The sequence below is a fragment of the Gigantopelta aegis genome, chromosome 9 (assembly GCF_016097555.1).
Source record: "Gigantopelta aegis isolate Gae_Host chromosome 9, Gae_host_genome, whole genome shotgun sequence".
Lineage (NCBI taxonomy): Eukaryota > Metazoa > Mollusca > Gastropoda > Neomphalida > Peltospiridae > Gigantopelta > Gigantopelta aegis.
This window is the reverse complement of record NC_054707.1, coordinates 7,643,733-7,656,959: the sequence shown is the minus strand read 5'-3', so window position 1 is coordinate 7,656,959 and position 13,227 is coordinate 7,643,733. Positions and strand designations below refer to the sequence as shown.

The 13,227-nt window shown below is 33.6% G+C and overlaps 1 protein-coding gene across 2 annotated transcripts; it reads right to left on the bottom strand.

Moving 5' to 3' along the window:
- Positions 1–358: 358 nt before the first annotated feature.
- On the bottom strand, positions 359–9,880 carry LOC121382050 (UPF0047 protein YjbQ-like). Of its 2 annotated transcripts, none has more exons than XM_041511526.1 (7): positions 9,675–9,880; positions 8,518–8,552; positions 8,292–8,311; positions 6,515–6,554; positions 3,577–3,618; positions 2,723–2,758; positions 359–1,013 (listed from the first exon to the last, which is right to left on the bottom strand). In XM_041511526.1, the coding sequence occupies exons 1-7, from the start codon at positions 9,802–9,804 to the stop codon at positions 993–995; spliced, it is 324 nt and encodes a 107-aa protein (XP_041367460.1). In that variant the 5' UTR covers positions 9,805–9,880; the 3' UTR covers positions 359–992. The 2 variants fall into 2 exon arrangements, with proteins under 2 accessions (XP_041367460.1, XP_041367459.1); XM_041511525.1 differs by having other exon boundaries at positions 2,641–2,758; positions 9,675–9,870.
- Between the last annotated feature and the right edge of the window lie 3,347 nt (positions 9,881–13,227).

Here is a 13,227-nt window from a genome sequence, read left to right as displayed (position 1 = left end):
AATGACCAGTTGTGATGGACTGGTTGGAATGAGAAAAAACCCAATCAGTTGAATGGCTCCACAGACTGAGCTGAATCCCGCCTCATCTGAATGAATCATCATTGCCAAATTATATATCAAGTCGTCAGTCTACTGTGGTTAGTTAACGCCAAATTATATATCAAGTCGTCAGTCTACTGTGGTTAGTTAACACCAAATTATATATCAAGTCGTCAGTCTACTGTGGTTAGTTAACGCCAAATTATATACCAAGTCGTCAGTCTACTGTGGTTAGTTAACACCAAATTATATATCAAGTCGTCAGTCTACTGTGGTTAGTTAACACCATGACTTAACATTTTAACAAGACAAACAAACATTTCTGAGAGACAGATTTTAATATACAGACACGTGCTGCATCTAATTCCTTAATAATTTAAAACAATTCTTGTTGACCTCACAGGAGATTGAGTATGTTTCTATATAGAGAGGAGGTAAGGAGATGAAAGGACTGTCATTGGTGAAGAAGAGAGAGAGAGAGAGAGAGAGAGAGAGAGAGAGAGAGAGAGAGAGAGAGAGAGAGAGAGAGAGAGAGAGAGAGAGAGAGAGACAAAGAGAGACAAAGAGAGAGAGGGATAACGATACGATACACGGGGGCGAGAACACTGTCCCCTCCCGTGTTAGAGCAAATCCTCAAAATTCGGACAAAAACGATAGAGATATTCGGTCAAAATGAGAAGGCCTGAAACCTTTTCACAATGTATTTCCATCATTCTTCCCACAAGAGAGAGTCAGAGTATATGGAATTAGAATAGATCACCCATAATGCCTTCCATCTCGATTCCTGGTGTGATAAAATTAGTTATCATTATAAAACAATAAAAACATTACACTTTTCAACGCTTTCAATGAATGACTGCTCAATGACATTCCAGCATGTTAAAAAACCCTAGTGTTTTAAGTGTCAAATTAAGGTCTTCAGTAACACAGTACAATTTAATCTCCTTGAATTGTCAGCACCAATTTTCGTCCATCTGTTCAAAAAATGTAAGCAGTTAGATTAAACCAACAAAAAATAAAATACTATTAATAACACAAAAATAAGCCATTTCATACCACTCTGAAAGATAAAAAAAAAATTAAAGATAAAACAAAGGGCAAATATTAAAACATGTAAAAGTTCACAATTCACAACATTATGGGTAAAACATGATAAAAGCATGTATTACTTTCTTTCACAAATGCAAAAATTCACAATCGACAATGTTATAGGTAAATATTTCATTCAATGTTATATTTGGGGTTTTTTTCGCTTCCTATAGTTCTCTACATATAATATTCCACTGGTGACAATCCACCTAAACACCAGTAACCACTTGGTCTATAAAATAAGAGAAGAAACCTGCTTCCATACGGCCACGTCTTTTGATAATCACCACACCATTGAATGTTTTATATATCATTACTAGAGTAGTACCGTAATTGGATTGAGAAATGTCAATGAAAGGAATGTTTAATAAAACCCGAGAACATTTTAAACTGTGTATTTTTGATCTAATATGATAATTTTGACATTTGTTTGAGAGACAAAACAAGAATTCCATGGAATTATATGTCTTGCCTGCCACAGAAATTTGTCAGTGCACTGTGATGAACATCCATAGGTGCTACTATAAACCAAATTTGATTAACTAAAGACTTACAGTTTGTGAGAATCTGGGTCCATGCTTATAAAACGTTTAGAGTCCAGACTTAATCTCTAATGACGTCACACACATACAATTTGTATGGAAAGAAAGAAAGAAAGAAATGTTTTATTTAACGACACACTCAACGCATTTTATTTACGGTTATATGGCGTCAGACATATGGTTAAGGACCACACAGATTTTGAGAGGAAACCCGCTGTCGCCACTACATGGGCTACTCTTTCCGATTAGCAGCAAGGGATCTTTTATTTGCGCTTCCCACAGGCAGGATAGCACAAACCATTGCCTTTGTTGAACCAGTTATGGATCACTGGTCGGTGCAAGTGGCTTACACCTACCCATTGAGCCTTGCAGAGCACTCACTCAGGGTTTGGAGTCGGTAGCTGGATTAAAAATCCCGTGCATCGACTGGGATCCGAACCCATTACCTACCAGCCTGTAGACCGATGGCCTAACCACGACGCCACCGAGGCCGGTAATTTGTATGGTTGCCATGCCGTTCCGTCTCATACTCTATTAGTCTCGAGTCTATGTGCTCTAGTGGTGGTGTTAAACACAACAAACTAACTTTTTTGTACCCAGTGGCGGATCCAGAAAATTCATTTAAGGGCCCCCCAGTGACTTGAGGCAGAATGCCAAGGGAACTTTGGGGGAGGTTTGGAGGGTAATCGTAAAAAAAATGAAATTAATATATTGTAAAATTATAACTGTCGCAAAACTACACCCCCCCCCCCCCCGATCCGCCTCTGGTACCAGATAAAGCAGCAAGGAATATAGGCGGGACAGTACATACATCAGCCTTTGATGTACCAGTCATGAACAACGGACTGGAAAACCCCAATAGAACTGAGGACATATGATCCTGCTACCCACTGCCCCTCAGGTAAGCACTCTACCAACTGAGTCATATCTACATCTCTCCCCTCCCTTGTTACTGAGAGAATGATGTCACCTGCGTGGTTCCTGTGTTCACACAGCCAGATTCCCTGCCAAGAGCCTAGATTGAGTTTTCCATTTGTGATGGGCACACTCACACTATTTCCTATTAGGACAGCTTTTATATGTGCAGGCTGAAATAGGAAATGTTTTATTTAACGACACACTCAACACATTTTATTTACGGTTATATGGCATCGGAAGGCTGAAATAGTAACAATAATACTATACTAAGACAAAACACTTTAGCAATTCAGTACTAATGCACTGTACTTTATTACTAAGCTACATTCATTGAGGTAACAGTAATGAATTTCATTTTTAGTGAGAAATATTACATTAATGAAATCCAGTGCCTCATTTCACTTTCAAAATCACAAATTTTCTTTGCTAAATGCTTTTATCTTGGTAAACTAAGGTACAACTAATAATAGAAAAATATATTCATAGTAACTCATGTATTTTCTTCATTGAATAGCGGACAGTTATTTCTGATAGGTAAACTGCATGGTAGTCCAAATTTTAATTCTAATAGATAACTCAACTCCACAGATATTGTCAACCTTGAAAACACATTCCAAAGCTTATTTATTAAAGTCATTAATTTCAATTGGTAGAAAACACATGTAATTGATAATTAATGTATAATAACAAAACTAGATTTCTTTTTACCTCGTAAGATTTTAGAGAATAAACTTAATAACAACATTGACTATCTAGTATTTTCATATGTTAAATGTGACACTTCCTGTAGGAAATTAAAAAAAAAAAACCATTGCTGCAGCAAAGTCTATTTTCTCATAGGCATTCTAGTTATTTAGACTATAGCTGAAATGAGAAAGGGCCAAACGAGACCATTCAGATTGGCTGATCTCAGGATCCACTGAACAGTAAGACTGTGCTCAAGTGAAAAAAAAGGTCGTGTCAAATACTGCAGTTTTAGCCAGCTTACCGTATAATCTGGACCTAGAAATGTGTTTCGATATCCAGCTCCCTGAAATACAATACAACGTACCGTTAGTACCACTGAATCTGCCGCATGCGGCAATGCTGACATTAAATACATGTAGAGTGAAACCCCTCTAAACTTGACACCCTTGTGACAAGTAAACAGTCCAGTTTAGACAGGGTCCATAGCCTTCAACGTCCTCTCTCACAGATGGTTGACCTAATTATTGACCCAACAAGGTATTACATGACAATACATTTGATTTGGCCGTCCTCTGCGACGTAGGGTAAATATGACTGAAAGGTTATATTGCTGTATTTAGTCACATTTCAAATGCTCAAAATTGCAAGGGGCAATAAAACTCAAAATACATACTTTTTTTTATAGGCTACTAGTAACGCTGAGACCACTCCCGGGTCCCTCTCTAAATTTATGTTATGTTTATGTAACGCCCACCCCATCCCACTCCACCGCGACATGATTTTACCAACATTATAATATATGTAAACATAATAATAATAATAATAATAATAATAACAATAATACACAATTATTATTATTATTATTATTATTATTATTACTATTATTATTATCCTACCACTACCTTTTTGGGGTGGAGGGGCGGTGTTTTATCTGGGGGAGTTTTGGCTATAAAATGCAAGACTAACGTGCGTGCACACACGCACAAACGACAGGCTGAACTTGTCCCTGCACGTGGAACTATTCAACTGGGTTAAATGATAATTAGCCAACCTATGGACTAGGGCCTCCACGAGTCCAAAATATTGGACTCGAGTACCCGACACTTATACTGGACGATGATGAGATTAAGGAACAGAGTAAAATAGCATTATGCATCTTAATTCCAGCGCTGAACATGGATGCCAAATCATTGCATTTAAAAACCGGTTTATATGTTCAGTGTTGTGATGGATGGACGGCCAGTTTAAAAAGAGCAATTAGCGTAACAATCTTATAATTATTGTGTAACTTATATCGCTGATTATCTACAGCTGAAATTATTGTCCTACATCGTCCAATGTATTATAGTTGATATTGTATTCCACCTTGTACGGGTACTCGAGTCCTGTGAACGGGCTCGAGTCTTGCTAGACTCGACCCGTGCCCGAGTACTTGTGGAGACCCTACTTTGGAGACGACAAAACATGCAACAGTACACTGGGTTTTTTACGCTATACATTAAACCGAATGACCACTTTGCAAACCAGTCAAAATAATTGCACACGCGCCTGATAATAATACTAGTAATAGTAATTAAACCGAATGACCACTTTGCGAACCAGTCAAAATAATTTGCACACGTGCCTGATAATAATAATACTACTAATAATTATAATAAATGGTGAGTTGATGTTCCGACTGTTTGTTATTTTATTTCAGCGTATTCACAATTATTTTCGTCATGAAATTAATAATATATTTTTTATTATTTTCCATGTATATAACCGGCCTCCATTTGCCAAGTCTCTATACACGGTGGTCGTTTATATAAAAGTCAAAAATACTTTATACGGTTGTCGTATATATAGCTTTATCACTACGAGTCTGTTTTGTCGAATTTTTCATGACTTATCACATGAAGAGTTCCAAATTTTAAAAAATGAAGCGTGCCATGGAATTTCCTCAATCATAGTTCAATTCAAATGTTTTGGATCATACAGTAACTAGGTTTGGTATTCCAAATGAATGTAATTTCCATTCATAATCCATATTTAGAGAAATAAGGCCCACTAAACCCGTGATTGAGGGCCTTTAAAGACCAAACAAATTCAAAGACTTTTACCTGCCATTTCCAAAGAGTTTTACACAGCGGTCAAAGACAATAGAATGTGATAAAAATACCAAATCAGTTTGTTTATGTTGCTGTCCATGGCAAAATATTTTAGCTTTTTTTCATGCATCATGACAGATTAAACCTTGCAACTGGAAAATATCAAGAGCATGCAGCTGTAAAAGATATCATCTCTGCTTTGGCTATGATGTGTGAGCATTTAAAGACTCCCTTAAAGATTTTTTATTCAAATTCAAAGACTTTCAAAGACCTAAAAATATTTTTTATTAAATTCAAATACTTTCAAGGATTTTAAAGACCACTATGAAAAAGATTTGACTTGAAAAAGGTCCTGTTGTAGGGAAGTCTTGATTAAAGAGAGTCTGGTTTTAAGGGGTTTCACTGTATCCACGTCTCCTCAAGAAATCACTGATCTACGACTTACAGTTTGTGAGAAATGAAATGCAAAAACAGCCTGGTGTTCTTAAACCACACACATTCACGTATAGAATGAATGAATGAATGAATGTTTAACGACACCCAAGCACGAAAAATACATCGGCTATTGGGTGTCAAACTATGGTAATGCAAATAAATAAAGTGATGATCAACATCAATATAAAAATTCAAGACTTAAACAAAAACAGTGTAAAGAACTGTGCAAAAACACAAATATCACAGAATTTTACAGATACTGAATTTTACTCAAAACTTCAATTTTGTGCTGTATTGGCCATTCTCAAAGAGAATGTTACACCCCTGCACCACAGTGAGGTTACAGCACACGCAGGGGCATTCACGTATAGAGAAAATGTTTTCATTTCATATTTTTCAGTGCAATTCCACAATTATGCAGAGAAACAAATTTTCCAGTTAAAATTCTGAAACTTTTTCAGCTTTTGTAATGTAATTCCATGCCCTTAAGTAAACATAAATTGTATGTTTTCAACCTCGTTTACCATTAACATCAATGAGGTAAGTGACTGTTTTTGACAACTGTTAACTCTTTCAGGATTTTTTCTACCCATCATATAATTATGTTAAGCACATATTTAAATATGTATGAATCATACTGCGATGCAGATATTTTTATATAATTATTACCAGCACATTTAAACCAAAAACTTTAGAAGAAACTGAAATACTAACATCTGGGACAATGCTGTTCAGCATCATTTCAGTGTCTGCTCTGAAAAAACAAAAAAGCAAAACAAAACAAAAATAAAATAAAATGCCATTATTCATACATTTTGCACTGCACTGTACTACATTTTCTTTCTGTATAGGAAATGAATGTTGGTTTAACAGCACCCAAGCACTTTTTAATGAGAATTATGTAATTAATGATAAAATAAAATAAACTACCATACAATATAAAAATAAATGTCATGGCTTCTAGATTATGCTAGCCCCACTCCGATAGCTAGTGATGTTCAATGTTGGGCTAGTAAATAACTACTATCATCATGCCTGACGGCTAGTAAAAAACAGAAAGTTGACAAATGCTGCTGCTATGTCTGTTTTGTAAATATGACTTTCCTGCCCCACCCACCTACCCAAAGCAAACAGTTTTTAAGTGAATTTGTTTATAAAATTCTAGAAGCCCTGTAAATATACTTTCCACAAACAAGATAGCAGATTAAATATTGTTTGCTATATCACTTGAGAAGCAATGGCTGTAATAAAAAAAAATCAACTGCAAGGAATTGATCCCATAGCTGACAGCACCTGAGACAACTGTTCTACCACTGAGCAAGATTGTACAGAAAATACAATATTACGTAATTTTACATTAAGAATGACAAGTGTACAGAAAATACAATATTACGTAATTTTACTTTAAGAATGACAAGTGTACAGAAAATACAATATTACGTAATTTTACTTTAAGAATGACAAGTGTTAATAAAAATACAATATTACGTAATTTTACATTAAGAATGACAAGTGTACAGAAAATACAATATTACGTAATTTTACATTAAGAATGACAAGTGTACAGAAAATACAATATTACGTAATTTTACTTTAAGAATGACAAGTGTACAGAAAATACAATATTACGTAATTTTACTTTAAGAATGACAAGTGTACAGAAAATACAATATTACGTAATTTTACTTTAAGAATGACAAGTGTTAATAAAAATACAATATTACGTAATTTTACATTAAGAATGACAAGTGTACAGAAAATACAATATTACGTAATTTTACTTTAAGAATGACAAGTGTACAGAAAATACAATATTACGTAATTTTACATTAAGAATGACAAGTGTACAGAAAATACAATATTACGTAATTTTACTTTAAGAATGACAAGTGTACAGAAAATATAATATTACGTAATTTTACTTTAAGAATGACAAGTGTACAGAAAATACAATATTACGTAATTTTACTTTAAGAATGACAAGTGTTAATACAAATACAATATTACGTAATTTTACATTAAGAATGACAAGTGTACAGAAAATACAATATTACGTAATTTTACATTAAGAATGACAAGTGTACAGAAAATACAATATTACGTAATTTTACTTTAAGAATGACAAGTGTACAGAAAATATAATATTACGTAATTTTACTTTAAGAATGACAAGTGTACAGAAAATACAATATTACGTAATTTTACTTTAAGAATGACAAGTGTTAATACAAATACAATATTACGTAATTTTACATTAAGAATGACAAGTGTACAGAAAATACAATATTACGTAATTTTACTTTAAGAATGACAAGTGTACAGAAAATACAATATTACGTAATTTTACTTTAAGAATGACAAGTGTTAATATGTATTTTTGGAACAAGTCTTAATTACATGAAAAAAACACAAAAAAAACACATTTATATATCAGACTTGTGTTTAAACTTAAATTTGTGATAGAAAAACAAACCAAACAAAATAAAGTTACCTCAAACCTGGATCAAAATTCTGAAAATAGAAAAATCAAAATCAAAACATTAAATTTTATTATAACTAAAATTTAAAAATATGTTCATAAGCAAGTCATTCTCAAATTTGCTCTTTACTTTGTATGTAAACAAATGATAACTTAAACCTGGCTGACATAATTATAATGTCAACTATACAAATGTAAATATCTAGGTCCTAAGTTTAACACTACGAACAATACTAACCTCACCCACAGTCAAACTTGCACATGTGTCTGTCACTAAAAAATAAAAGTATTTAATTACTTAATGTTCAATAAAAACAAATAGGCAATATATGTTTGAAATATATATATATATATATATATATATATATATATATATATATATATATCTAAAAACAAAATGCTATGAATAAAACAGGGAGTGCTTTAGCCAAAGTACTCTGACGGTCAATATAATATACCAAACCTAGTTACTGTATGATCCAAAGTATTTTAATTGAACTAAGATCGAGGGAATTCCATGACACGCTTCGTTTTTTAAAGTTAGAACTCTTTATGTTTATAAGTTAAAAAATTACGGCAAAACAGACTCGTAGTGATGAGGCTATATATACGACAACCGTATAATGTATTTTTGAATTTTATATAAACGACCGCCGTGTATAATTTCTTAGCTACTTGACTGTCTACACATCTTACTGTGAGACTTGAGACGTAAACAAACGGTAGGTGGCGTATTACTTTAAAACTAGGCGGAGAGAATGCCAAATGGCACAACTTACTAGAGACGACGACTCAACAGAGTGAGACTATATAGCAAAGGCTATGGTATGTACTATGTCTGTGGGACGGTGCAGTGGCATAGGAAGGTGCCAAAAAGTGTGTGTGTGTTTGTGTGTGTGTGAGTGAGTGTGTGTGTGTGTGTGTGTGTGAGTGTGTGTGTGTGTGTGTGTGTGTGTGTGAGTGTGTGAGTGTGTGTGAGTGTGTGCGTGAGTGTGTGTGAGTGTGTGTGTGAGTGTGTGTGTGTGAGTGTGTGTGAGTGAGTGTGTGTGTGTGAGTGTTTGTGTGTGTGTGAGTAAGTATGTGTGTGTGTGTGTGTGTGTGTGTGTGTGAGTGAGTGTGTGTGTGTGTGTGAGTGTGTGTGTGTGTGTGTGTGTGTGAGTGTGTGTCTGTGTGTGTGTGAGTGTGTGTGTGTGTGCACTCTTTTACATTATTATAAAGCAGTGTGGTGCATATAAAAGAATCCTTGCTACGAATGGAAACATTTACAGGGTTTTCTCTCTAAGACTATAAGTCAAAATTACCAAATGTTTGACATGCAATAGCAGATTATTATGCTCTAGTGGTGTCGTTAAACAAAACTAACTTTTTCTTAGATGTATTATTATTTATTCTTACCGTGAACATGTAAAATACCCGTAAATATACTGCGCATTTCAGATAACTGTTCAGTTATTTCATCAGTAATCAGATGACACCCTCGTGTTTTCGGGGAAAGAGTAATTATTCTTTGCGCTTGCATCAACATACTTCGCACACGATATACTGACAGCAGACCAGGCTCAAATTACCAGCCACTAAGGAAATTAGCAGCCAGCAGTCACTAAGGTTTTTCAGTCATTAGTAACTGCCGATCAGCAATTCGATTGGTTAAGTCTGTTATTTTCTAACCAGTATTGTAATGAATTTCGCCGCATAGACTAGTACCCTTCCTTCGCATTCTTTGCTACCGAACGAATTCGCTTTGATTCTCAAAGCTCTCACTTGTTCATTTGCTCATATTTGGATTATTAATAAAAAAAATCTTAATATTTTTACATATTATATTATTTTTGATGTATATATTGTTTTTGTGGGTTTTTTTTATTTTAACATATATAGGCACATTTGTTTATCTTTTGTTGTAATTACGTCCTCTTTTTTTTCAGTTTAAATTAAAAATGTTCAGACCCGCTGCGGCGAGGAAATATTATCTTTCGGATTGTAGCCTGGCCTTTCACCAGAGGACCAGACGATGTGCAGTAATCAAAAAAGCATCGTTTGGGTTACCCATATCAATAATTTATTACTTCATCATCAGGCCTATTATTATAATTTAATTTAGTGTTATTATCAGGCCAATTATACTTTAATTTATTATTTTAAAAGAAATTCTTTGAAAGAAAATAATGTATAATTATTTTTGAGATACCAGAAATCAATAATTAATATAATCTGTGGCTGCGGTATTTTTTGTATTTTTAAACAAACTTTACTCCTGGATTTACTTAATTATTATTATGTAATTAACAAAATTCATCCCAACTTTTATTATTACAAAGGAGAAAAATTTACTTTTGGTATATAACTTCATTAATAAATATGTTTGTCGAGTTAAAATTAAGAATAATAACTTTTAATTCAAGATTTCCAATCAAAGCAGATTATAATAAGCCACGGAACTTTCCTGAAGAACGGCCACAACTTAAAGAAACTGTGACGATAGTCCCATGATCTACAGTTGTACCACTGCTTGTAATATTTCAAATATCACAAAAAATTCCGATTTTTACAAGAATATGTAAACAAATCCCTGTCAACCTTCCCAGTTTTTCAAATATACTTTTCTAACTTAGGCTAAAATTCCTATTTTGCAATGCCGAGCATACGAAAAGTAACCCCCATATTCCCATCTATACTAAAGTCGATGGAAACCACTGCTATTGGTGTCTAAGTATCACACTAAGTGTATAACTAGAATATATAAGCAAATCTAACGTTCCCAGTTTTCTTTTAATATATATTTTTAACTTGGACTAAAATTCCTATTTTACAATGCCGAGAATAAGAAAAGTAACCCCCATGTTCCCATATATACTAAAGTCGATGGAAACCACTGCTATGGGTTTCTAAGTATCACACTAAGTGTATAACTAGAATATATAAACAAATCCCTGTCGACCTTCCCTGTTTTACAAATATACGTTTCTAATTTAGGCTAAAATTAAGATTTTACAATGCCGAACATACGAAAAGTAACCCCCATGTTTCTACCTATACAAAAGAATTTTAGCCTAAGTTAAAAAATATATATTAAAAAAAACTGGGAAGGTTGACAGGGATTGGTTTATATATTCTAGTTATACACTTTATGTAACACTTATACATCTATAGCAGGGGTATGTAATGGAAACATGGGGCTCACTGCTGTTTGCGTAGCATTGTAAAATCGGAATTTTAATCTAAGTTCAAAAAGTAGGCCTATATTTTAAAAACGGGGAAGGTTGAAATGGGTATGTATACCGTACCAGTACTTAGGAAACCCGAAGGTTTCTAATAACTTTTGCATAATTCATTAACAAATAAAAAATAAGATGGCGGTAAACATTCACACGAATGCTTGTTAGTTTTTAACAAAGAGACCGTATTGCTACTAATTTTATGCACATAAGATTGCAAAACAAAACTGTAATGCATCTATTGGAAGGACTTTTCTTTGGCACTGTCACTAACTAACTGTTTATGATAAGTATTTACAATGTTCTTTATACGTGACAGTGCCAAAGGAAAGTCCTACCCATCTATTATGTGTAATACTATATTAATGTATGAATAAATAAATATGTTAATTGTCATTAGTACCCTTGTTAACCTACTGTGTATGTGTATCAACAATCTCTTAGTGGCTGTTAGAAGATACGGGAAGTACTGAAAATAATATACCAATCGATAAATATAAACACTAACACTATTTTGTCTGCATTAAATGACTGCTAACTTTGCACAACTCTTAGGGGCTGCTAGTTTGAGCTTACTCCAACTTTGCACAACTCTTAGGGTCTGGTGACGTGGCTGCTTTTGGTGACGTGGCCATCGGAAACGAAAACGTCTGCACTGCCACTACACGGTTCACTTACTTATGAAAGGTCATTCACCACGGTCTACTGTAGTTCCTAATTGCAACACATGTTGTGGTGTACATGTTCACTGTTAGTACTTGCAGATGAATTTTTAAATAAATATTTAGTGGAAAATGAAGTAAAAGAATTAATTTTAAGCTTTAATGACAGCCAATTGCTAAAGGAGATAAACGACTATTTATCCCAAGACACCTTTGTGTGTGTGTGTGTGTGTGTGTGTGTGTGTGTGTGTGTATGTATGTACCTATTTTATTTGAAAGTCCATTTGGCCATTTGAAGAAATAATTAAATGTGTACTTACAAAGGCAAAACTTGTGAAGTCTGAAATATATGATTGGCTTGTTACTATTTAAAAACATCTATGTTAATAATAATGAAAAAACACCAATGTGCTGTATTAGCCATCTTTTTTTTCTCTTGAATATAATCACTGTAGGGGAACGGATGTGTATATAATTTTTTTTTGCATCGGATGTGGAATTACTGTCAAGCGAGACATCGGGTTGTACGTTCGGAACATGTCAAAGGTAGGTAGTAAGAATATTGCTTTTACAATGATTTCCTTAATATTTGATGCTAGTTACGATTTCTTGATTAGGTCTATACTTTGTCAAATGATTTTATCAACGTATTGCATAAATACAGCTGTTATTTATTGTATGTGTATGTGTTCAATCATCAAGACTACATCAAGAAGACCCAAACATTGCGAATGAAATCACGATAAACCTTTTTTTTTGTTGCTAAAACCTTTTCAAACGTGTACAGAAACAAACTCAATTCTGTTTAGTGTCAAACACATTTACACAAACCCTACAATAAACATGAAACATATTTTTAATTAATTAAATTCTACGTTGTTTAACAATCGACGTCTGTATAGGTTGTTGTATAATGTTGTATAGGTTGTTTTGATATTAGGCCAAAATAAATGTTTATAGGTTGTTAGATTTTGAATTTATTATGACCAGCTTTAAAATATAAAAATATCTTTTGTAAAAAATATATTATTGAATGACATGAATATATACTGTAATAATTATGTTATTTAT

Bases quoted from the DNA above. Each gene is read 5' to 3' on its own strand.
- LOC121382050 (XM_041511525.1), bottom strand. From the start codon at position 9,804: ATGTTGATGCAAGCGCAAAGAATAATTACTCTTTCCCCGAAAACACGA. The intron at 8,553-9,674 runs GTAAGAATAAAT...TTTATTTTTTAG, and splicing joins GGGTATTTTACATGTTCACG to TGACAGACACATGTGCAAGT. The intron at 2,759-3,576 runs GTAAGCTGGCTA...TTCCTATTTCAG, and splicing joins TTCTAGGTCCAGATTATACG to CCTGCACATATAAAAGCTGT.